Source organism: Chiloscyllium plagiosum, unplaced genomic scaffold, assembly GCF_037043375.1.
Source record: "Chiloscyllium plagiosum isolate Xiang-an unplaced genomic scaffold, Cpla_swu_hap1 HiC_scaffold_17, whole genome shotgun sequence".
NCBI lineage: Eukaryota > Metazoa > Chordata > Chondrichthyes > Orectolobiformes > Hemiscylliidae > Chiloscyllium > Chiloscyllium plagiosum.
In genome coordinates, this window is record NW_028270155.1 from 62,247,042 (window position 1) to 62,273,009 (window position 25,968).

General features: G+C 47.2%; 1 protein-coding gene across 1 annotated transcript in view; it reads left to right on the plus strand.

The window, feature by feature from the left end:
- The window catches only part of LOC148147370 (uncharacterized), a 109,751-nt gene that overhangs the window by 16,021 nt on the left and 67,762 nt on the right, over positions 1 to 25,968 (plus strand). Inside the window, exon 5 of the mRNA XM_087996006.1 lies at positions 2,155 to 2,274. Coding sequence (XP_087852132.1) covers positions 2,155 to 2,274 — 120 coding nt within the window. The remainder of the gene's footprint in view (positions 1 to 2,154; positions 2,275 to 25,968) is intronic.

Genomic DNA, 25,968 nt, shown 5'->3' on the forward strand with positions numbered 1-25,968 from the left:
GAGGATGTAGAGGGGGTAAGGGGGTCTAGGGCCCAGACTCTCCCCACACAGTGACCCAGCTGAGGTAATGACCAAACACTGCCTTCCCTGATGTCCTTGGGAGCTGTCCATTCACCGCCTGAGGCCTGAAGGACCCTGACATGCTGTGGGACTGCCTCACAGCTACTGGAGCTCAGTGTGTCCCCATGGCTACTGGAGGTGCTGGGGTCACTGGCAGAGGCGCTGAGGAGGCTCTGTGTGTACTCGGAGCACACTGAGAGAAGGCCCTGAGACAGAAGGAGCCTCTTCTCCTCCACTGCAAGGGACACCTGCCCCATTGTGTGATGGGGAGATGGAAGAGCCCCTGGGAGAGACTCTCCAGCTATGTTGTTCCTCTCTCACCTGGACACCCTGTGGGTGTGTATCCAAGTGACCTGCTGGATGTGGCTCTCCATGAGGGGCACGCACCCATCATACAGGAAGCAAGACACACCCACGGCTGGGACAGGATAGCACCGATGGCCTGAATGGACTCCTCCATTGTCCACCCATGGGGGTGTCAGCCTCTAGCAGCTCCCTCACCTCTTGCTGTGACTGCAGCAGGTTCCATGTTACTGACTGCAGAGGCCCCTCATCAGCCTGGGGCTCAGCATGGGCCTGGCCTCTACCAGACCTCTGTCTGTCAGTGGCTTCAGTCATCACAGCCTCCATCAGCTGCTCAGGAGAAGCAGTGATGTACTCACCAGCTTGTGACATTGTATCAGACAGTGAGCAGATAGCCACTGCCCGGAGAGGGTCTGTGTTGGTGGGGGGGTGTCGGGGAATGATGTGATGCTGCATCCTCTGAAGGATCCTCCTTCTCCGAGTGGAATACAGCTCCCTGGTCTCAGCAGCTGACTGTCCTTCTGGAGCACGGAGTCCTGTCTGAGAAAACACAAACAGTCAGGGGGTAAGGGCTTCAGATCCCCTCCTCCCAGCCCTGCCCTGCCTGTTGTGAATCTCTGTGTGCCCAGTGGTGACACAGGAGCTCAATGCCCCCTCACTCTCTTTGCTGTTCCACCTCACGGGGGGAATGGACTGGAAATCAAACCCTGCTATTCCCAGAGTCATGACAAAAGTTAATGATTTTTACATCATATTCAAAACTCCCTCATTTACTTGTCTTTTTAGACCCAGATTAACAGAAAACATGGACCAGGTTTTCATACTAAACTATTTCCTTCAATTTATTCCTGGTACATAGGTGTCACTGGCGAGGTCAGCATTTCTTGCCCGTTGGTAATTCCCTTTGAGAAGGTGGTGGTGAGCTGCCTTCCTGACCCACTGCTGTCCAACTCAGACTTTATCGCGATTGACACAACTGAGTGGCTTGCTCGGCCATTTCAGAGGGCAGTTGGAAATCAACCAAGTGATCCTGATGAACAAGATCGCTCTGCTCACAGGATGAAAAGTTCTTTTGAGATGGTGCCAGGCCCTGTCTTTCAGTGAGGGGACACTGAGATTGGCACCTCATTACCCACTCCCACTTACCCATTCAGCATGTCCCTCACCCCCGGGTCTGATCACCATTGGGCCTTTTCCTTGTGTGGGAACAGCACCCGCTCCTAGTGCCAACACCAAGATGGGCCCCATCATTAAAACCAGAGGGTTCAGGGAGGCTCCAAGTCCATAAACTGCATTTTCTGTCTGATTCCCATTCAAACTTCCTGAAAGATTGATGAACTGTGGAGTGCTGGGATAGTCCAACAGGTTTATTTGGAAGCTCTCTCGCTCAGAGGCGCTGCTCCTTCATCAGGTGGTTGTGGAGTATAAGATTGTAAGACACAAGATTAAGAGCAAAATTTTGTGATCTGTCTTATGATCCTACAGCACAACCACCTGATGAAGGAGCAGCGCTCCGAAAGTTAGTGCTTCCAAATAAACCTGTTGGACTGTAACTAGGTGTTGTGGGATTTTTAACTTTGTCCACCACAGTCCAACACCGGCTCCTCCAAATCATATCCCTCATTCAGAGTGAAGGTCGAAGTGACAGATCGTCAACTCCCTTAAAACCCACTCTCTGCCTCGTTCAACCTGTCACCATGGAATTATTAAACAACAAGGTTACATTGTCACTGGCTTGTTCAGTAAAAGACACTGGAAACTATTACAAACAATCTTATTATCATTGTGCAGGTGGGCCCTGATGGTCGGATGGAGGTCACTGCTGTTCGGATTTCTTTGCCATTTGCGTCACCTATATTCGGGAACCCGAGGGCCGTTGTCACTCAGTTGAAGAACGAACCCTCCGTCCAGGTAATGGAAGGAACCCACTCCCTCTGAATCTGTATTGATATGGATTCCAGACTGTCAGTGTTTCTGTTTGTTATTCCCTTTGTGGATGAATCTGGGGATTATTCTCTCTTTATCTGGAACCTGCTGTGTCTCCAGTATTTCTGACATGGCTCCTCCTCACTTCAGCTAAAGGCAGGCTTTAATTCCTGGGCTTCAGGTGAACAAGATCTTACATTTACAATCATCATGATATCATCTGAGTATATCTGCATTTTCCCACCCCATCTCCTTCTGTATACCGCGAGAATAAATCTGTTTATTCACCAATCATCGAACTACAGGAGATTAAGGTGACACAGTAACTCAGTGACTAGCTGCCTCACAGCGCCAGGGACCCGGGTTCGATTCCAACTTCAGGCGACTGTCTGTGTGGAGTTTGCACATTCTCCCCGTGTCTGCGTGGGTTTCCTCCGGGTGCTCCGGTTTCCTCCCACAGCTCAAAGATGTGCAGGTTCGGTGAACTGGCCAAGCTAAATTCCCCACAGTGTTCACGTGTATCTAGGTGAGGTGCAGTAGTCGGGTAAAATGTAGAGTAATAGGGTAGGGGATTGGGTCTGGGTGGGATCCTCTTCGGAGGGTCGGTGTGGACTGGTTAGTAAATGGTCTGTTTCCACACTGGAGGGATTCTATGATATTATTGATCCAGACCTGTGGACAGCAGTATGTCCACAATCAGGATGTTATTCAGTGAAAATGGCTGGGACAGGGGCCTCATTATTAATGGGGAGGGTGCAGAGAGCCCAGCAGGGGGTGAAGGACCTGACCAAGTAGACAAACAGGAGGCTTGAAGAACACAGCAAGCCCGGCAGCATCAGGAGGTGGAGAAGTCAATGCTTCGGGTCTAACCCTTCATCAGGACTGGATGTGGGGATGGGGCCGGGTGGGGAGCTGCAGATAAAGAGAGGGGAGGGGAGAGATGTGGAGGATTGGAGAACACTAGTAGTGGGTACGACCTGGTTGGTCAATGGGAGGGATGGATCCGGTTGGGAGCTGGAAGGAAGGGTCAGTGGGTGGAATGGAAGGGAGGGGGTGGGGCTGGAAAGGGAGCAGGGGGATCGGTCAGAAGGTTATTGGAGATTCAGGAACTCAATGTTAAGTCCTTTGGGTTGTAGGATGGTTGCCCAGGTCGACCTGACAAGACTGGGGAGGTGGAGCTCCTCATGATCTTCCCTGGAGGGAGACATTTCCATCATTCTGTCCAGCCTCCCGAGTGACAGTCGGCCAGACTGACTGCCTGGTTTACGGCAAGAGCAGAAATGTTGGGGAGATCTCATGAAACCTGTATGAGCAGGAAATGGAATGAAATGAGAAAGTGCTGGAGAAACTCAGCAGGTCTGGCAGCATCTGTGGAGAGAGAAACAGAGTTAATGTTATCTGTCCAATCTGGCTTTTCTGATGAGCTGAGGAGATGTGCTGGGAGTGTGGCTGAATTAGGCCGGGTGTGAATTGTTGTATTTCCCAATGACAGGTTGTGGTGTCGAGATAAAGCCGTGTGTTTACAGTTTGTCAGGTATTACACCAGACTGTGGGGCTTCCTACTTGGTTTACATTTGGATCCCATGAATATTCATGAACATAAAAACCCAGTCCCTCCTTGAAGCCCCAGTCAGCAGTGTGTGAGAATCTGGTGAGCCCGGTTCACGTTTGTTTTCCGGTGATGTACAGAGGCAGGTTTCTGCAGATTGGTCTGAGGGCAGCACTTTCTCTTGGTTACGGCACAAGGGAGAGGGACAGAAAGCTGGCAGCTGGCATGGAGCATTGGGAATGGCCAGGTTGTGGCAGTGAGGGGAGCTGGGGGAATGGGGTCAAGGGGGTGGAGGGATACACAAGGAATTCAGGGGAGGGCAGAGTGGGATAGGGAGTGGCGACAGACTGGGAACAGTCAGACAGGGTAAGGAAATGAGGGGCCTTGAAGGTGGTGTCAGTCCTGTCCACATTTGGCTCCACCTCAGGCTGTTAGCTGATAAAGTCATTCCCGAACGATGAGTTTATCTGTTCCCACTGGGGCACATCCCACAAGGAGCTGGTGATGGTCTGTTCCTCACCTGAACCACGGTGAGAGCAATATGCAGAGGCAGTGAGACTCTGGGTGGACAGGGTGGATCTGACAGGGAGTACCCTCTCTCCTCCAGCTGGGATCAGAACAAGATCAACTCCAGTGAGACCAAATGGGAACCTTCTGGATATACAGAACGCCCAAGGCCCAGGTAACTTTAATTGTGTCCCAATCCCAGCTGATGGTGATACTGGACACATCAGATCTCAGAGTGAAACCTGACCTGATAAACCACAATAATATGGAACAAAGAACGGTGGGTACTGGAAATCAGAAACACAACACAAAGTGCTGGAGAAACTCAGCAATTCTGAAGAAGGATCACTGGACTGGAAACATTAACTCTGTTTTTCTCTCTGTACGTGTTGCCAGATCTACTGAGTTTCTCCAGCACTTGCCTGTTTTCTTTCAGATTCCCAGTATCCACAGATCTGTGTTTTATATTGGGCTGAGGCGGGTGTTGGGTACATTCCCTACGGCTGTGTCCCCACAGACATGGCCCGTGGTTGAACTCCAGACAAAGTGGAAGATGTTTTGAGTGACCTCCACTGTCCAGGAGTGGAGTATGGGCCCAAGTGACAGCACATTGAGAAATGAAGAAGCATCTCCCAGCTGGTGACCAGCTCCTTAACTCCAATGGAGAGGGAATGTCACTTCCCCATCCCAGTTTCAGTCACATCAGTGACCCACACCTTCCAGGTTCTAGCACACCCCTCGGCTCCTCTGAATCACATTCCCAGCACCTTCAGGTAGTCTGCTCGGACAGGGCAAAGGGCAAAGGATTGATTGGCCCAGTTCTGAAAAGGAACAGGAGCCCATCCTTGCTGCAGTTGATCTTGTGTCCTGAAGCCAGTTTGAACTGGTCACAGATTCTCATCAATCTGATCACTGACGGTGGATCTGTGCAGAAAGCAGTGATGTTTTCCATGTGCAGGGATGATTTGAACTCAGTGCCTGCGGTACCTGGCATTTTCCCTTTTCCTACACCTGCCTCCTTCCTATTGCACTCAGTAAATGGTTCAATACAGCACACAAACAGGGCGGGAGAGAGGACAGTCCTGCCTGGCTCCATCTCTGATCGGAAAGCTTTCCAATTCCCACCCATTATTTAAACTGTCCCACTGATGTTTGTGTAGAACAGATGGATCCAATTGTGGAGTCCCTGCATTAACCCCATTTGAAGAGCAAGTTGATTAAGTAGGTGTTGGATATTCTTCCAAAGGCCTTCTCCTGGTCCAAGCTGACAAGACACGTCTCCGAACCCCTCTGGCCTCACTGAGGTGTTTGTCCAGACTCTCCCTCATACTGCTGTCTGAGACCTCCATGAGAGAGAACAGCAAAGACTGTGAGGTCTTTCTGCCTGTGGGCTTCCCATATTAAACTCCGATGCAGTCGGACTTGCCATCCAGCCACAGCAACAATGAAGGTGAAGCCACTGCCTAGAATGACCAGCCAGGAATTCACCAGCAGCAGTGGGAGCTGCTGGACACCAGCAGGTCACTGGCTGGTTTGTGTTGGATGACATGTTGCTTCACCACAGTCAAGAATTTTTTTACAAGATTACATCTCTTCTATGAAGGTGACTGCCCACAACCTCCATAACTTTATGGGAAGGATAAACTGTTTCCCTAGAGTGGAACACCAAGGCCAGAGAATTGGACATTATTTCCTTCTGACCAGATCGATGGCCCATGGAACCATTACTGTGACCACTGCCTGTATGCACTGAGCTGCAGTATTCCACATTCCTGTCAATACAGCAAACAGCACTGACCTTGGTGAAGGACATAATGTCAAATCACTTTGCTCAGTGAACATCTGCTGGACACAAAATGGAGGCAATCTTGATACATCATAAAACTCAGTTGTTTCCCAGTGTGATCAAGGTTCAGGAAATGTTATTAATATCATTTGGGAACCTGTGTTCTCAGGCAGGAGATGCATGAATAGCTTTCAGGTTGATTTGTATTTCTAAAGTGTGTGTTAAGAATGGAGGAACACAGTTTTAGTTTCACTTTTGATTTTTGTTATTGGTATTGGAATGTTGGACAGTTTGTTCATCATCACTTTACTGTGGGTTTACAGACTGGAATAGATCTTGAGGTGAACAGTTGAGTGCATTAGAAATAAAATTATTGAAAGAGAAACAGCTGTTGTCTACTGAAAGGCCTAAAGTAACACAGAAAGGCAGAATTGTACAGAAAATCAAAGGATACTTGTAGGTTCAGTCACATCAAAGAGGTACTGTCTGTTGAGCTGTCTCCAAAATCTCCTGGAGGTCAGTAAGGTGAAAACAGCACAGACCAATTATACCTGTGTGAGCTGAATGGGGAACTTTAATGTGAAAACACGGTGATCCTCCTGTTAATGTACCTGTCCAAATATCTATTAAAAGTTATAACTGTACCTGCATCTGCCACTTCCTCTAACAGTTCATGCCACATATGAACCAGCCTCTGTGTGAGAACATTTCCCCTCAGCTTCCTTTTAAATCTTTCTCCACTCAGTTTAAAATTATGCGCTCTAGTTTTGAACTCCCTAACTCTTTGGGAAAAGAGTTTGTTACTTACCTTATCCATGCCCCTCATGATTTTATAAACATCCATAATTAATTGGGGGAGGGGAAATTATATCGCTATTAGACAGGAGCTGTGGAGTATAAATTGGGAACATTGTTCTGCGGGAACTGTACAACAGAAATGTGAAGGCTGTTTAAGGAACACTGGTTGTGAGTGTTGGATAACTTTGTCCCACTGAGACAGGCAAAGGAATGGTCAGGTTAAGGAGCCTTGGATGGCAAGAGAAGAGGAGCTTCTTGTCAAGAGGAAGAAGGAAGCTTACTGAAGGTTTTGGAAGCAAGGACCTGGCACAGCTTTAGAGGATTACAGTATAGCTAGGAAAGAACTCAAAAAATGGACTGAAGAGAGCTAGGAGGGGGCATGAAAAAGCCTTGGGGTAAAGGATTAGGGAAAACCCAGAGGCGGTCTACACTTACGTGAGAAATAAGAGAATGATCAGCGAGAGGGTAGGCCGATCAGGGATAGTGGAGGGAACTTGTTCAAGAGAGGGGGACCTCGTTGATAATGAGAACATTGTGGACCAGGTTAATAAGCTTGAACAGATTGACATTAAGGAAATGGATGTGCTGGAAATTCTGGAAACATCAAGTTAGATAAGTCCCCAGGGCCAGACCAGAAATATCCGAGGTTACTACAGGAAGTGAGGAATGAGATTACTACACCTCTGGTGGTGATCTTTGCATCCTCACTCTCCATGGGAGTAGTACAGGCTGATTGGAGGGAGGAGAATGCTGTTCCTCTGTTCAAGAAAGGGAATAGGGAAATCCCTGGGAATTACAGACCAGTCAGTCTTTCGTCTGTGGTAAGCAAGGTGCTGGAAAGGATTCTGAGAGATAGGATTTATGACCATTTGGAAAGACATTATTTGATTAAACACAGTCAGCATGGCTTTGTGAGGGGCAGGTCATGCCTCACTGGCCTTATTGAGATCTCTGAGGATGTGATGAGACAAGTTGATGAAGGTTGAGCAGTGGATGTGCTGTAAATGGATTTCAGTAAGGCATTTGATAAGGTTCCCCAGGGCAGGCTCATTCAGAATGTTAGGAGGTATGGGATATCGGGAAGTTTGGCTGTCTGGATACAGAATTGGCTGGCCAAAAGAAGACAGTGAGTGGTCGTGGATGGAAAGTATTCCTCCTGGAGCTCGGTGACCAGTGGAGTCCCACAAGGATCTGCTCTTGGGCGTCTGCCCTTTGTAGTTTTTATAAGTGACTTGGATGAAGAAGTGGAAGGATGGGTTAGTAAGTTTGCCAGTGACACAAAGGTCGGTGATGTCGTGGATCGTGGCGAGGGCTGTTACAGACTACAACGAGACACTGACAGGATGCAGAGCTGGGCTGAGAAGTGGCAGATGGAGTTAAACCTGGTTAAATAAGAAGTGATTCAATTAGGAAGGTCAAATTTGGATGTTGAATACAGGGTTAAAGCCAAAACAAATGCTATACTGGATGCTGGAATCCAAGGTAGACAGGAGGAGGCTGGAAGTAGAAGACAGCAAGGCAGGCAGCATCAGGAGGTGGAGAAGCTGATGTTTTGGGTGTAACCCTTCTTCAGGACTGGGGCTGGGTGTGGGGGGGGGAGCTGCAGATAAAACGGGTGGTGGGTGTAAGGTTGTAAAGTAGGGTTCGGTGAAGACAGGTAGAGGGGACGACCTGGTTGGTCAATGGGTGGAATGAATCCAATTGGTGGCAGGGAGCAGTGGGAGGGAGGGGAAGGGGCTGGGAAGGGAGTTGGGGGATGGAAAGGGAGGTTATTTGAAATTGGAGAGCCCAATATTGAGCCATCTGGGCTGTAGGCTGCCCAGGTGGAAGATGGGGTGTTGTTCCTCCAATTTGCAGTGTGTTTCATTGCGGCAATGGAGGATGCCAAGGATGGTCATGTCAGAAAGGGAGTGGGAAGGGGAATTAAATTGGGGGATGAGTGGGAGGTCCGGTCGGTCCCTGTGGACCCAGCTGCGAAGTTCGGTGAACCATTCCCTAAGACAACATCGGGAGCACCTGATGCAGTAAATGAGGTTGGAAGAGAGGCAGGTGAACCTCAGTCTCACCTGGAAGGACTGTTTGGGGCCCTGGATGGAGGTGACCGGCTGGTGTACCTGCAGGCTCTGCATCTTTTCCGGTGACCGGGGAAGGTACTTGGTGGCTCGAAGGGGTTGGTGGGGAGAGTGGCGCAAACCAAGGATTGTCGAAGGGAATAGTCCTTGCGGAAGGCAGAGAGGGGTGGGGACTGAAAGATGGTCTTGGTGGTGGGGTCTAATTGGAGTTGGCGGAAGCATTTAAGGATGATGCGTTAGATGCGGAGACTATTGGGGTGGTAGGTGAGTACAAGGGGGACCCAGCCTTTATTGCGTTGGGAAGGGCGGGGGTCTGCAGCAGTGGAATGGGGAATGATGACAAACGGAGGAAAATCATGCTGCTCGAAGTAGGTGGACATCTGGGATACTCACGAGTGGAATATTTCCTCGTCCGAGTAGATGCGGCAGAGGTGGAGGAATTGGGAGAATGGGATGGAGTTCTTGCAGGATACTGTGTGGGAGGAGGTGTGGCCCAGGGTGTTATGGGAATCTGTGGGTTTGTAGTAAACATCCGTCTGGTGACTCACTGGAGATGGAAACGGTGAGGTCAAGAAATGGGAGGGAGGTGTCCGAGATTGACCAAGTGAATTTGAGAGCAGGATGGAAGTTGTGGGTGAAATCGATGAACTGCTCCAATTCATCTGGGGGCAGGAAGCTGCACCAATGCAGTCATTGATATAACGGCAGAAGAGTTGGGGTACATTGCCTGTGTAGGTGCTGAAGAGGGATTGTTTGATTTTGCCAACAAAGAGGCAGAAATAGCTGGGGCCCATGTGGGTACCAATGGCCACCCCCTGATTTGGAGGAATTGGGAGGAGTTAAAGGAAACGTTATTGAGGGTGAGGACCAGTTTGGCGAGGCGGAGGAGGGTATTGGTGGAGGGGGACTGGATGGGTCTGTTGGAGAGGAAGAAGCAAAGGGCCTGGAGGCCATCCTTGTGAGATATTAACATATATAAGGACTGCACGTCGATAGTGAAGAGATAGCACTGGGGGCCAGGGAACTGGAAGTTGCTGAAGAGATGGAGAGCGTGGTTGGTGTCGCAGATGGAGGTGGGAAGTGCCTGAACTGAGGGGCAGAGGATGGAGTCGAGGTAAGACGAGATGAGTTCATTGGGGCAGGAGCATGCCGAGATGATGGGCCGGTCGGGGTAGTTGGGCTTGTGGACCTTGGAGAGCAGATCGAACCGGGCAGTGTGGGGCTGGGGGACTATGAGTTTGGAGGCAGTGGAGGGGAGATCACTGGATGCAATGAGGACACAGACAATGCGGGTGATATTGGCTTTTGGCTTAAAGACAGGATTGTGGGCAGAGTGGAGGAACAGTGGGATGTTGGGGCCCATAGACATAGATCCCTCAAAGTTGCTGCCAACTTGATCGGGTTGTTAAGAAGGTGGATGGTGTTTTGGTTTTCATTAACAGGGGGATTGAGTTTAAGAGCCAGGAGGTTTTGCTGCAGCTCTATAGGACCCTGGTTAGACCACACTTGGAATATTGTGTTCAGTTCTGGTCACCTCATTTGAGGAAGGATGTAGATGCTTTAGAGAGGGTGCAGAGGAGATTTACCAGGATGCTGCCTGGATTGGAGGACTTGTATTATGAAGAGAGGTTGAGTGAGCTTGGGCTTTTCACACTGGAGAGAGGAAGAGTGAGAGCTGACTTGATCGAGGTGTACAAGGGAATGGGAGACACAGATAGAGTAGTTAGCCAGAGACTTTTCCCCAGGGCAGTAATGGCTGTCACAAGGGATCATAATTTTAAGGTGATTGGAGGAAGGTATTGGGGTGATGCCAGAGGCAGGTTCTTTACTCAGAGAGTGGTGGGTGAGTGGAATGCACTGCCAGTGATGGTAGTAGAGTCAGAGACATTAGGGATGTTTAAGCGACTGCTGGACAAGCACATGGATGGCAGTAAACTGAGGGGTGTGTAGATTAGATTGATCTTAGATTAAAGTATTTGCTCAGCACAACATCGTGGGCTGAAGGGCCTGTACTGTGCTGTACTGTTCTGTGTTCTGTGTTCGAAGGTCACTCTTTAACCTCCTATGCTCCAGTGAAAAAGCCTTGTAGTTTACCAGCCACTCCTTATAACTCAAACCCTCCATTCCTTATACCATCTTTGTGAACCTTTTCTACATCCTCTCCAATTCAACCATATCCTTCCTGTATCATGGCAACCAGAACTGTACACAGTACAGGTACACAATCCTTTATCCAAAATTCAAAACTCCAAAAGCTCCAAAATCCGAAATTGTTTTTCTGGAGTGTGGAGCGCCATTTTGGCGTGTGTACAGGTGACCCACTCGATTTGCGTCACTCAGATGTGACATGGTGGTGTGGCCCAGCACTGACAGGCATCAATTGTGTCTCAGTGCTTGTACTGTTCACACGTGCATCTGCTGTTAGGTAATACTTTTCTCATTTCCCTGTGAAAATGTCATTTATTCCGAATCCGAAAAATTCCAAATTCAGAAAAACAACTGGCCCCAAGGATTTCGGAAAAAGGATTGTGTAACTGTACTCCAAAATTGGCCTCACCAATGTCCTGTACAATCTCACCATGGCATCCCAACTGTTTTACTCAATGGTCTCAGCAATAAAGGTGCCAAACACCTTCTTTCTCACCCTGTCTACCTGTGACACAACTTTCAATGAACTATGTACCTGAACCCCGAGGTTTCTCTGTTCTATAACATTCCCTCAGGCCTGACCATTAACTGTGTAGGTCCTGCCCCTGTTTGTTTTACCAAAATGCAATACCTGACATTTATTCAAATTAAACTCCATCTGCCACACCTCAGCCCATTGGCCAAATTGATCAAGATCCATTTGTAATCTCAGATAATCGTCATCACTGTCTCTAACACCACCAATTTTGGTGTCATCTGCAAATTTACTGGCCCTGCCTCTTATATTCTCATCTAAATCATTTATATCAATGACAACTAACAGTGGGCCCAGTGCTGATCCCTGTGGAACACTGCTGGTTACAGACCTCCAGTCTGACATACAACCCTCCACCACCACTCTCTGTCTCCTACCATGAAGCCAATTTTGTATCCAATTGACAAGTTCACCCTGAATCCCATGTGATCTAATTTTGAGATGGGGTTGGGACCTAGAGAGATAGTGAGGAAAGACTTCAATCTGAGATTGATACAGTTGAGAACAAAAGAGTCAATTAGAGAGGACAGGCAGGAACAAAGCAGAGAACAAGGTAGGACTGATTAATTAAACTACATTTATTTCAATGCAAGAGGCCTAACAGGGAAGGCAGATGAATTCAGGGCATGATTAGGAACATGGGACTGGAATATCATGGCAATTACAGAAATGTGGCTCGGGGATGGACAGGACTGGCAGCTTAATGTTCCAGGATACAAATGCTACAGGAAGACCAGAAAGGGAGGCAAGAGAGAAGGGGGAGTGGTGTTTTTGATAAGGGATCGCATTACAGCTGAACTGAGGGAGGATATTCCCAGAAATACATCCAGGGAAATTATTTGGGTGGAACTGAGAAATAAGAAAGGGATGATCACCTTATTAGGATTGTATTATCGAGCCCCTAACAGTCAGAGGGACATTGAGAAACAAATTTTTAAGGAGATATCAGTTATCTGTAAGAATAATAGGGTGGTTATGGTAGGGGGTTTTAACTTTCCAAATGTAGACTGGGACTGCCATAGTGTTAAGGGTTTAGATGGAGAGCAATTTGTTAAGTGTGTAAAAGAAAATTTTCTGATTCAGTATGTAGATGCACCTACTAGAGAAAGTACAAAACTTGACCGATTCTTGAGAAATAAGGCAGGGCAGGTGACTGAGGTGTCAGGTGGGGAGCACTTTGGGGCCAGCGACCATAATTGTATTCGTTTTAAAATAGTGATGGAAACAGATAGACCAGATCTCAAAGCTGAAGTTCTAAATTGGAGGAAGGCCAATTTTGACAGTATTAGGCAAGAACTTTCTGCTGTTTGTGCGCAGATGTTCGCAGGTAAAGGGACGGCTGGAAAATGGGAAGCCTTCAGAAATGAGATAATGAGAGTCCAGAGAAAGTATATTCCTGTTAGGGTAAAAGGAAAGACTGGTAAGTATCGGGAATGGTGGATGACTAAAGAAATTGAGGGTTTGGTTAGGGAAAAGAAGGAAGCATATGTAGGGTATAGACAGGATAGATCGAGTGAATCCTTAGAAAAGTATAAAGGCAATAGGAGTAAACTTAAGAGAGAAATCAGGAGGGCAAAAAGGGAACATGAGATAGCTTTGGCAAATAGAGTTAAGGAGAACCCAAAGGGTTTTTACAGATACATTAAGGACAAAAGGGTAACGAGTGAGAGAATAGGGCCCCTCAAAGATCATCAAGGCGGCCATTGTGTGGAGCCGCAGGAGATGGGGGAGATACTAAATGAGTATTTTGCATCAGTATTTACTGTGGAAAAGGACATGGAAAATATAGAATGTAAGGAAATATATGGAGACATCTTGACAAATCTCCATTTTACAGAGGAGGAAGTGCTGGATGTCTTGAAATGTATAAAGGTGGATAAATGCCCAAGGCCTGATCAGGTGTACCCGAGAACTCTGTGGGAAGCTAGGGAAGTGATAACTGGGCCTCTTACTGAGATATTTGTGCCATCAATAGCCACAGGTGAGGTGCCAGAAAACTGGAAGTTGGCTAACGTGGTGCCACTGTTTAAGAAGGTTGGTAAGGACAAGCCAGGGAACTATAGATCAGTGAGCCTGATGTCGATGGTGGACAGGTTGTTGGAGGGGATCCTGAGGAACAGGATGTACATGTATTTGGAAACGCAAGGACTGATTAGGGATAGTCAACAAGGCTTTATGCGAGAGAAATCATGTCGCACAAACTTGACTGAGTTTTTTGAGGAAATAACAAAGAGGATTGATAAGGGCAGAGCAGTAGATGTGATCTATATGGACTTCAGTAAGGCATTTCACAAGGTTCCCCATGGGAGATTGGTTGGCAAGGTTAGATCTCATGGAATACAGGGAGAACTCACCATTTAGATACAGAACTGGCTCAAAAGTAGAAGACAGAGTGGTGGTGGAGGGTTGTTTTTCAGATTGGAGGCCTGTGACCATTGGAGTGCCATAAGGGTCAGTGTTGGGTCCACTACTCTTCATCATTTATATAAATGATTTGGATGTGAGCGTAAGAGGTACAGTTAGTAAGTTTGTAGATGACACCAAATTGGACATATAGTGGACAGCGAAGAAGGCAATGGGATCTGGACCAGATGGGCCAATGGGCTGAGAAGTGGCAGATGGAGTTTAATTTAGATAAATGTGAGGTGTTGCATTTTGGGAAAGCAAATCTTAGCAGGACTTATACACTTTATGGTAAAGTCCCAGGGAGTGTTGCTGAACAAAGAGACCTTGGAGAGCAGGTTCATAGCTCCTTGAAAGTGGAGTCGCAGGTACATAGGATAGTGAAGAAGGCTTTTGGTATGCTTTCCTTTATTGGTCAGAGTATTGAGTACAGGAGTTTTGAGGTCATGTTGTGGCTGTACAGGACATTGGTTAGGCCACTGTTGGAATATTGCGTGTAATTCTGGTCTCCTTCCTATCGGAAAGATGTTGTGAAACTTGAAATGGTTCAGAAAAGATTTACAAGGACGTTGCCAAAGTTGGAGGATTTGAGCTGTAGGGAGAGGTTGAATAGGCTAGGGCTGTTTTCCCTGCAGCATCATAGGCTGAGGGGTGACCTTATAGAGGTTTATAAAATTATGAGGGGCATGGATTGGAGAAATAGACAAAGTCTTTTCCCTCGGTTGGGGAGGTCCAGAACTAGAGGGCATAGGTTTAGGGTGAGAAGGGAAAGATATAAAAGAGACCTAAGAGGCAACTTTTTCACTCAGAGAGTGGTACGTGTATGGAATGAACTGCCAGAGGAAGTGTTGGAGGCTAATACAATTGCAACATTTAAAAGGCATCTGGATGGGTATATGATTCGGAAAGTTTTGGAGGGTTATGGGCCAGCTGCTGGCATGTGGGAGTAGATTGGTTTGGGATTTCTGGTCAGCATGGACGGGTTGGACTGAAGGATGGGTTTCCGTGCTGTATATCTCTATGACTCTATGACTCTACTAATTGGTCTGCCATGTGGAACCTGGTCAAAGGCCTCACTAAATATCCATGGAGTCAATGTCTACTCCTCTGCCAAGTTAAATAAGTCACGCAACACCAGGTTATAGTCGAACAGGTTTATTTGGAAGCACTAGCTTTTGGAGCGCTGCTCCTTCATCGGGTGGTTGTGGAGCATAAGATCGTAAGACACAGAATTTATAGCAAAAGTTTACAGTGCGATGTCACTGACATTATATATTGAAAAAGACCTGGATTGTTTGTTAAGTCTCTCATTTTAGAATGACTTGTTGGTTTCAGTTCTTTCAGATGTAAATTCCAGAACTTTTTAAAAATTATTATTCTCAAGTGAACTTTAACAATAGGTGCCAAGCTCGCCCAGATAATGCATTGAAGGTGTGAGGTGCCCTGTGTGAGGCTGTCTGTGCCCCAATGTTCACAGTGATTCTATTTCTCAAAAAGGGATTTACAGAATCGTACAGGGATTCGTGTAGTTTTTGAGCAAAATAAAATGTAACTGTGCACATTCTCACCCTCCCACCCTCCTGCACACCCTCTCACAGACTTATATCCCTTTACAGTCACACTCCCACACATACACACACACTCTCTCACAGCCACTCATACCGCCTCGCACACACACACTCACACATACATACATGTAATTTTGTGAGGTAATTTGTACTTGCAGAACAACATTTTAATAAATTACAAAGTAAAATGTAATTCTGCACATTCCCACACTCCCACCTTCACACGCACCCTCTCACAGACTTATACCCTTTTACAGTCACACTCACACACATACAAACACACATACATTTGTGGTGTAATTTGTACCAGCAGAATTACATTTTACTTTGCTCAAATGCTGCATGAATCCATGAAACATTCTGAAAATCCCTTATACTCCACAACCACCTGATAAGGAGCAGCGCTCCAAAAGCTAGTGCTTCCAAATAAACCTGTTGGGCTATAACCTGGTGTTACATGATTTTTTAACTTGGCAGAGGAGTAGACATTACCTACACAGATTAAGCTCCGTCATCACACACCTTTCATCACAAACTGAACAATCCAGCCTGTTCCACTTTAGTACATAGGGGGGTGCCCAGTGACAACCTTAGAGCAGGATAGCATGGGGTGTCAGTGCCAGCCCCTGTCGGGGAGGGGTATGGGGAGTGGAGTCAGCACTGGACCCTCTGGGGGAAGGGGGACAAGGAGTGGAGTCAGCACTTTGCCCTGTGGTGGAGGGGCACATGGAGTGGAGTTCGCACTGGGCCCTTCGGGGGAGGAGGACAAGGAGTGGAGTCAGCACTGGGCCCTTTTGAGGAGGAGGATGTTGTGGGGAGTCTGCACTGGACCCTGTGGGGGAGGGGCATTGTGAGTGGAGTCAACACTGGGCCCTGTGGGGCAGGGGCACGGGGAGTGGAGCCAACACTGGGCCCTGTGGGGGAGGGGCACGGGGAGTGGAGCCAACACTGGGCCCTTTGGGGAGGGGCACAGGGAGTGGAGCCAACACTGGGCCCTGTGGGGGAGGAGCATGGGGAGTGGAGCCAACACTGGGCCCTGTGCCTTTATCCCAGTGGCCAACATTTGTACTCACTGCTCCGTGCCCCTTCCGCATGGGGTCCAGTGCTGACTCCACTCCCAGTGTCTGTCCCCCACACAGTTCAGATTGGCACAGTGGCTCAGTGGTTAGCATTGCTGCCTCACAGCGCCAGGGCCCCGGGTTCAATTCCAGCCTTGGGCGACTCTCTGTGTAGAGTTTGCACATTCTCCCCGTGTCTGCGTGGGTCCCCTCCAGGTGCTCTGGTTTCCTCCACAGTCCAAAGATATGCAGGTTTGGGGAATTGGCCATGCTAAAGTGTTCAGGGATGTGTTGGTTAGGTGCATTAGTGAGGAGTAAATGGAGACCAATAGGGTAGGGGAATGGTCTGGCTGGGTTACTCTTCGGAGGGTCAGTGTGGACTTGTTGGGCAAAATGGCCTGTTTCCACACTGTCGAGTTTCTATGATTTGAGGATTTGGAGGGCTACCCCCTGGAGGAAAATGAGCAGGGTTGTTGTCAGAGGTTATTCAGTAATAAGGGAAACAGATAGATGGTCCTGGGGCTGTAAACCAGACTCCAGGATGGTATGTTGCCTCCCGGCTGCTCGGGTGAAGGATGTCTCAGTGTGGCTACAGGACATTCTGAAGTGAGAGGGTGAACGGCCAGTGGCCGTGGTACACATTGGTGCCAATGACATGGGTAAGACAAGGGATGATGTCCTAAAAACAGAATACAGGGATTTAGGAAGGAAGTTAAAGTAGGACCTCAAAAACAGTGATCTCAGGATTACTGCCAATGCTCTGTGCATATCAGAGTAGAAATAGCAGATTATATCAGACTGGAAAGATGGTACATGGGAGAGGGTTTCAGTTTGCTGGAGCATTGGGCCCTTTTCTGGGGGAGGTGTTATAATGACAACCTGGATGTGTCGTACCTAGACAGGACTGGAACTTGGGGATATATTGGTGAGTGCAGTCAGGAAGGTTTATACTAATACGCCAAGGGGATGAAACTCTATACAGGGAGATGGATGACACTGAAATATGGATTAAATCAGAAAAGAGAATGGGAGGTTAGAATGATGCTGGGCACAGATTACAAGGGCTAGAATTGAGCAGGGCCACAGTGAACAGAACTATGGAAGCCTTAAGGCGCTGTGCCTTAATGTACAATCATTTTCAATAAAACAGATAAATTTGTCACACAAATAGATCAGAGTGGATATGATATAGCGGGTATTACAGAGATGTGGCTGGAATAGGACCTGAATTACCACAAATTTTCAGAATTTATAAAGGACAGACACAAAGAAAAGGGACAGTAACACGGCTGATTAAAAGGGAAATTGTGATTGTGAAGAAAGATATTACAATAGGCCTGTGACAGTGCAGATAGAGGCCATTCAACCCATCAAGTCTGCACCAACCTTGTGAAAAGCATCCCACCCTATCCCAGTCAGCTCACATTTGCCACGGCTAGCCCACCGAGCCTACCCATCCCTGGGCACTGGAAGGCAATGTTTTTAGCGTCGCCAATCCACCTAACCTGTACATCCTTGGGTAGCACCTGGCAGAAACCCACATAGACACTGGGAGAACATTCAAACTCCACACAGACAGTCACCCAAAGGCTAGAACTGAAACTGGGTCCCTGACACTTTGAGGCAACAGTGCTCCCCACTGTGTCACCGTGCTGCCCGAGAATAGCTCTTGTGAAGTAGAATGCATGGGTTTAGAAACACCAGGGGGCAGGGAATGGTAGTGGGAGTTGGAATATCAACCCCCAAACTGTGGTAGTAATGTTGGGCAAGGCATTAAAAAGGAAATTAGAGACACAACTAATACAGGTAATGCTGTAATTATGGGCTATTTCAATCTGCATATAGATTGGGCAAATCAAATCATTAGAAACAGCAGAGAGGAGGAACTCTTGGTGGTGTACGGGTTAGTTTTATGAATCAATACTTTGAGGTACCAACGAGAGAAAAGGCCATCCCTGACTGGGTTTGTGTAATCAGGAAGGAATAATTGAAAATTTAGTGATTCTGGGTAATCCAAGATGGAGGACAGGAAAAATATCTGGCTGTAACAGCTGCTCCTTTTTTGAGGTGTTTTAGGTATTAGAGGTGATTTCCTCAAATTCCAGGAGCAGGAATTTCTGTTTTAAATGCTGTTGCACTGTTTTGGAACTTTGGAGAAAAGTCAAAACAACAGCACTTTACAAAGGGAGAAAAACAGAGAAAGGAAGCACATGGTGAGGTCAGTACAGGAGAGAGAAAGAAAGAGAGAAAGAAAGAGAGAAAGAAAGAGAGAAAGAAAGAGAGAAAGAAAGAGAGAAAGAAAGAGAGAAAGAAAGAGAGAAAGAAAGAGAGAAAGAAAGAATCTCTGTATCGTGGACAGTGAGGTGCGTCTGGGAAAATTACAAAAGCAGTGAAATCCACAACTGATCTTGGAGGAACCTGTTGGGAGTGGTGATAGCACAGAAACAGACAAGGGGATATTTAAGAGTGGCCTTAAAAGAAGTCTGCAATAATGAATACAGTGGATTCTTTCTTGATTATATGTTTTATTGAGCTATGTCTCTCGATGAAACTTAACATATAAGCCCTAAGTATTAATTTAACCTGGAGCAGTGTTTTGTAGAGGAATAAGACAGTGCTATTTTCTGAGTCTGCAGCTTGAAAGAAGCAAAAATGGCCGTTAGTGGAGTGATATGCTCTTCTTGTTGGATGTGGGAGTTGAGGGAGAGGTTATGGGTTACTGAGGATCATAGCTGCAATAAAGGCCATTGGTTGTGAATCCTATCAGATCGAATGGATCAGTTGGAGAGGCAGTTAGAGGCAATGAGGAATTTGCAAGAACAAGAGGATGTGATGGATGGCAGTTATAGGAAGGGGGGAAATCTCAGATACAGTCACACAGATGGGTTCAGGAAAGGTAAGAGGAGTAGGCAGGTAGTGCAGGAGTCTTCTGTGGATATCCCCATTTCAAACAAGTATGCTGTTTCCGAAAATGTAGAGTGTGATGGATTCTCAGGGGAACGTAGCACAAACAGCCAAGTTTCTGGTATAGAGACTGGCTCGAATGTAATGGGAGGTATGTCAGGTTCCAAGCCATCGATTGTCTTAGGGGACTTGCTAGTCCGAGCTACAGACAGACGTTTCTGTGACCAGTAGCAAAATAATCAGAACAGTGCTTTGCTTTCCTGGGGCCAGGATCAAGGATGCCTCGGAGAGGGTGCAGAATGTTCTGCAGGGGGAGAGGGGCCAGCAGGAGGTCATTATACACATTGGAACCAATGACACAGGAAGGGAAAATGTTGAGATTCTGAAGGGAGATTACAGAGTTAGGCAGGAATTTAAAAAGAAGGTCCTCGAGAGTAATAATATCTGGATTACTCCCAGTGCTCCATGTGAGTGAGGGCAGGAATAGGAGGTTTAAGCAGATGAAGGCATAGCTGAGGAGCTGGTGTATGGAAGAAGGATTCACATTTTTGGATCATTGGAAGCGCTTTTGGCTAGAGGTGACCTGTACAAGAAGGACCGATTACACCTAAATTGGAAGGGGAGAAATACACTGGCAGAAAGATTTGCGAGAGCTGCTCGGGAGGATTTAAACTAGTATGGTGAAGGGGTGGGACCCAGGGAGATAGTGAGGAAAGATTTCAATCTGAGACTGGTACAGTTGAGAACAAAGGTGAGTCAAACAGTCAGGGCAGGCAGGAACAAGCAGAGAACAAGGTAGGACTGATAAATTGAACTGCATTTATTTCAATGCAAGAGGCCTAACAGGGAAGGCAGATGAACTCAGGACATGGTTAGGAACATGGGACTGGGATATCACAGCAATTACAGAAACATGGCTCAGGGATGGACAGGACTGGCAGCTTAATTTTCCAGGATACAAATGTAACAGGAAGGACAGAAAGGGAGGCAAGAGAGGAGGGGGAAAGTGGCCTTTTTGATAAGGAATAGCATTACAGCTGTGCAGAGGGAGGATATTCCCAGAAATACATTCAGGGAGGTTATTTGGGTGGAACTGAGAAATAAGAAAGGGATGATCACCTTGTTGGGATTGTATTATAGACCTCCCAATAGTCAGAGGGAATTTGACAAACAAATTTTTAAGGAGATCTCAGTTATCTGTAAGAATAATAGGGTGATTATGGGAGGGGATTTTAACTTTCCAAACAGAGACTGGGACTGCCATAGGGTTAAGGGATTAGATGGAGAGGAATTTGTTAAGTGTGTACAAGAAAACTTTCTGATTCAGTATGTGGTTGTACCTACCGGAGAAGGTGCAAAACTTGACCTACTCTTGAGAAATAAGACAGGGCAGGTGACTGAGGTGTCAGTGGGGGAGCACTTTGGGACCAGCGAAAATAATTCTATTAATTTTAAAAGAGTAATGGAAAGAGATAGACCAGATCTAAAAGCTGAAGTTCCAAGTTGGAGGAAGGTGAATTTTGACTGTATGAGGCAAGAACTTTCGAACACTGATTGGGCACAGATGTTCGCAGGTAAAGGGACGGCTGGAAAATGGGAAGCCTTCAGGAATGAGATAATGAGAGCCCAGAGAATGTATATTCCTGTTAGTGTAAAAGGAAAGGCTGGTAAGCATAGGGAATGTTGGATGACTAAAGAAATTGAGGGTTTGGTTAAGAAAAATAAGGAAGCATATGTCAGGTACAGACAGGATAGATCGATTGAATCCTTAGTAGAGTATAAAGGCAGTAGGAGTAAACTGAAGAGGGAAATCAGGAGCGCAAAAAGGGAACATGAGATAGCTTTAGCAAATAAAATTAAGGAGGATCCAAAAGGTTTTTACAGATACATTAAGGACAAAAGGGTAACGAGGGACAGAATAGGGACCCTCAAACATCAGCAAGGCAGCCTTTATGTGGAGCAGCAGGAGATGGGGTGATACTAAATGAGTATTTTGCATCAGTGTTTACTGTGGAAAAGGACGTGGAAGTTATAGAATGTAGGGAAATAGGTGGTGACATTTTGTAAAATGTCCATATTACCGAGGAGGAAGTGCTGGATGTCTTGAAACGCATAAAAGTCGCTAAATCCCCAGAACCTGAACAGTTGTACCCTCGAACTCTGTAGGAAGCTAGGGAAGAAATTGCTGGGCCTCTTGCTGAGATATTTGTATCATCAATAGTCACAGGTGAGGTGCTGGAAGACTGGAGGTTAATTAATGCGGTGCCACTGTTTAAGAGAAGTGGTAAGGACAAGCCTGGGAACTACAAACCAGTGAGCCTGATGTCGATGGTGGGCAAGTTGTTGGAGGAAATCCTGTGGGGCAGGATGTACATGTATTTGGCAAGGCAAAGACTGATTAGGGGTAGTCAACATGGCTATGTGCGTGGAATATCATGGACAGTAAAGAAGGTTACCTCAGATTACAATGCGCTGAAAATGTGTTGCTGGAAAAGCGCAGCAGGTCAGGCAGCATCCAAGGAGCAGGAGAATTGATGTTTCGGGCGTGAGCCCTTCTTCAGGAATTCTTCAGATTACAATGGGATCTTGATCAGATGGGCCAATGGGCTGAGAAGTGGCAGATGGAGTTTAATTTACATAAATGTGAGGTGCTGCATTTTGGAAAAGCAAATCTTAATGGTATACACTTAATGGTAAGGTCCTAAGTAGTGTTGCTGAACAAAGAGACCTTGGAGTGCAGGTTCATAGCTCCTTGAAAGTGGAGTTGCAGGTAGATAGGATAGTGAAGAAGGTCTTTGGTATGCTTTCCTTTATTGGTCTGAGTATTGACTACAGGTGTTGGGAGGTCATGTTGCAGCTGTACAGGACATTGGTTTGACCACTGTTGGAATATTGCGTGCAATTCTGGTCTCCTTCCTATTGGAAAGATGTTGTGAAACTTGAAATGGTTCAGAAAAGATTTACGGGGATGTTGCAAGGTTGAATAGGTTGGGGCTGTTTTCCCTGGAGTGTCAGAGGCTATGAGTCTCCTCCACCTCGAAACCGTTATCACCCGATGCCTAGAGGAAGAATGCCTCATATTCTGCCTTGGGACCCTATAACCACACAAGATAAATGTGGAATTCAACAGCTTCCTCATTTCCCCTCCCCCAACATTATCCCAGCCTCAAGTCTCCAACTTGGCACCTCCCTCCTGACCTGTCCATCACTTCCCCCCCTGACCTATCACCTTCGCCCTCACTTTCATCCACCTATCGATTTTTCAGCTACCTTCCCCCAACCCCACCCCCTCCCATTTATGTCTCAGCCCCAGCCCACAAGCCTCATTCCTGATGAATGGCTTACGCCTGAAACATCGATTCTCCTGATCCTCGGATGCTTCCTGACCTGTTGTGCTTTCCCAGCTACACACTCTCGACATTAGGTGTATAAGTCCTGCTCTGATTTGCTTTCTCAAAATGCAACATCTCGCATTTATCTAAATTAAACTCCATTTGCCTCTCCTCAGCCCAGTGGCTCATCTGATCAAGATCCTGTTGTAATCAAAGGTAACTCTCGTCTCTGTCCACTACATCTACAATGTTGGTGTCATCTGCAAACTTACTAACTATAACTCTTAAGCTGACATCCAAATCATTTGTTGAAGATAGTGTGAGTTAACAGAGTGACTGGGAGCGTAGATGGTGTTTGAGTGTTTGAAGAGGTGACCCAGCTGATGACAGAAAGATAAGGAGATGAGTGAATCCTTGAGCAATGACAATGGTTCATATCTTATCTTGGGCACATTTTGGGACAGACTCAGACTTTGATTCCATCTGACCTGATGTGACTGAGATGGATCCTTTCACACATGCTCAACAGCTATTCTTAAAATAAGGACATAGTTCACCTTTGCTCTGCATCATCCCTCATCTTTATCCCGACTGACTGTACACTATTGACAGTATTTATACTTTCACGTTAGTGAGTACAGTTCTGGGTGGCACATTGTAGGAAGGACATGAATGCAGTGGAGAGAGTGCAGAAGTGATTTACAAGAGTGATCCAGAGATGAGGAACTTTGGTTATAAGATTGGATTGAAGAAGTTGTGACTGTTGTCTTTGGAGAAAGGAAGGTGAAAAGGAGATCTGATTGATGTTTTCAAAAGCATGAGCTCAAGTAGACCAGGAGAAACTATTCCTGCTTGCAGAAGGAAGAAAAAATGCAAAGGCATTGATTTGAAGTGATTTGCAAAAGGTACAAATGTGATATGAGACAAAAACATTCATTCAGCAACGAGTTTGGGTCTAGTGATGTTACCTTGGAGGTGTGGTGGAGCCAGGTTCAACTGAGACATTCAAGAGGACGGTGGGTCAGTATTTGGGCAGAAATAATGTACAAAGATATGGAGGATAAACAAGTGAGTGGCACCAGGGAATGATGCGAATTTGAAGACCCAGGGGAGACATGATCGGAGAATGGCCTTCTTCTGTCCCCAAATCTGTACTTTACAGGAAAGTCTGCAATGTGGTTTCATTAAGCTCCTTGAATGTGTACAGAGATCTTCAGGAGATTGTAGTGAGCCAACACATGTCACACTGATTCTCAGAGGCTCCATTAGAGGCGGTTTTCTCATTGTAATTAGTTTAGATTAGACTACTTACAGTGTGGAAACAGGCCCTTCGGCCCAACAAGTTCACACCGATCCGCCGAAGCGCAACCCACCCATACCCCTACATTTACCCCTTTACCGAACACTGTGGGCAATTTAGCATGGCCAATTCACCTGACCTGCACATCTTTGGATTGTGGGAGGAAACCGGAGCACCCGGAGGAAACCCACGCAGACACGGGGAGAATGTGCAAACTCCACACAGTCAGTTGCCTGAGGCGGGAATTAAACCTGGGTCTCAGACGCTGTGAGGCAGCAGTGCTAACCACTGTGCCACCATGCCGCCCATGTTTTAAGGTCAGTTTCTAACTAACTATCTGCCTCTTTTTTGTCTTTGTCCTCTGTCCCTCCTTGTTTGAGCTGTGACAATGGGACAAGGTCTCTGTCCCTGCTTGTTTGAGCTGTGACCATGGGACATGGTCTCTGTCCCTCCCTCATTGAGCTGTGACAATGGGACAAGGTCTCTGTCCCTCCCTGTCTGAGCTGTGACCGTGGGACACGGTCTCTGTCCCTCCTTGTTTGAGCTGTGACCATGGGACATGGTCTCTGTCCCTCCCTCATTGAGCTGTGACCATGGGACAAGGTCTCTGTCCATCACTGTTTGAGCTGTGACCGTGGGACACGGTCTCTGTCCCTCCTTGTTTGAGCTATGACAATGGGACAAGGTCTCTGTCCCTCCTTGTTTGAGCTGTGACAATGGGACAAGGTCTCTGTCCCTGCTTGTTTGAGCTGTGACCATGGGACAAGGTCTCTCTCCCTCCTTGTTTGAGCTGTGACCATGGGACACGGTCTCTGTCCCTCCCTCATTGAGCTGTGACAATGGGACAAGATCTCTGTCCCTCCCTGTCTGAGCTGTGACCGTGGGACATGGTCTCTGTCCCTCCTTGTTTGAGCTGTGACCATGGGACATGGTCTGTGTCCCTCCTTGTTTGAGCTGTGACAATGGGACAAGGTCTCTGTCCCTCCTTGTTTGAGCTGTGATGATGAGACACATTCTCTCTCCCTCCCTGTTTGAGCTGTGACAATGGGACAATGTCTCTCTCCCTCCTTGTTTGAGCTGTGACCATGGGACAAGGTCTCTGTCCCTCCTCGTTTGAGCTGTGACCATGGGACACGGTCTCTGTCCCTCCTCGTTTGAGCTGTGACCATGGGACAAGGTCTCTGTCCCACCCTGTTTGAGCTGTGACCATGGGACAAGGTCTCTGTCCCTCCTCGTTTGAGCTGTGACCATGGGACAAGGTCTCTGTCCCTCCTTGTTTGAGCTGTGACCATGGGACAAGGTCTCTGTCCCTCCCTGTTTGAGCTGTGACCATGGGACAAGGTCTCTATCCTTCCTTGTTTGAGCTGTGACAATGGAACAAGGTCTCTGTCCCTCCTTGTTTGAGCTGTGACCATGGGACATGGTCTCTGTCCCTCCCTGTTTGAGCTGAGACCATGGTACAAGGTCTCTGTCCTTCCTTGTTTGAGCTGTGACAATGGGACAAGGTCTCTGTCCCTCCTTGTTTGAGCTGTCACCATGGGACACGGTCTCTGTCCCTCCTTGTTTGAGCTGTGACCATGGGACAAGGTCTCTGTCCCTCCTTGTTTGAGCTGTGACCATGGGACAAGGTCTCTGTCCCTCCTTGTTTGAGCTGTGACCATGGGACATGGTCTCTGTCCCTCCCTCATTGAGCTGTGACCATGGGACAAGGTCTCTGTC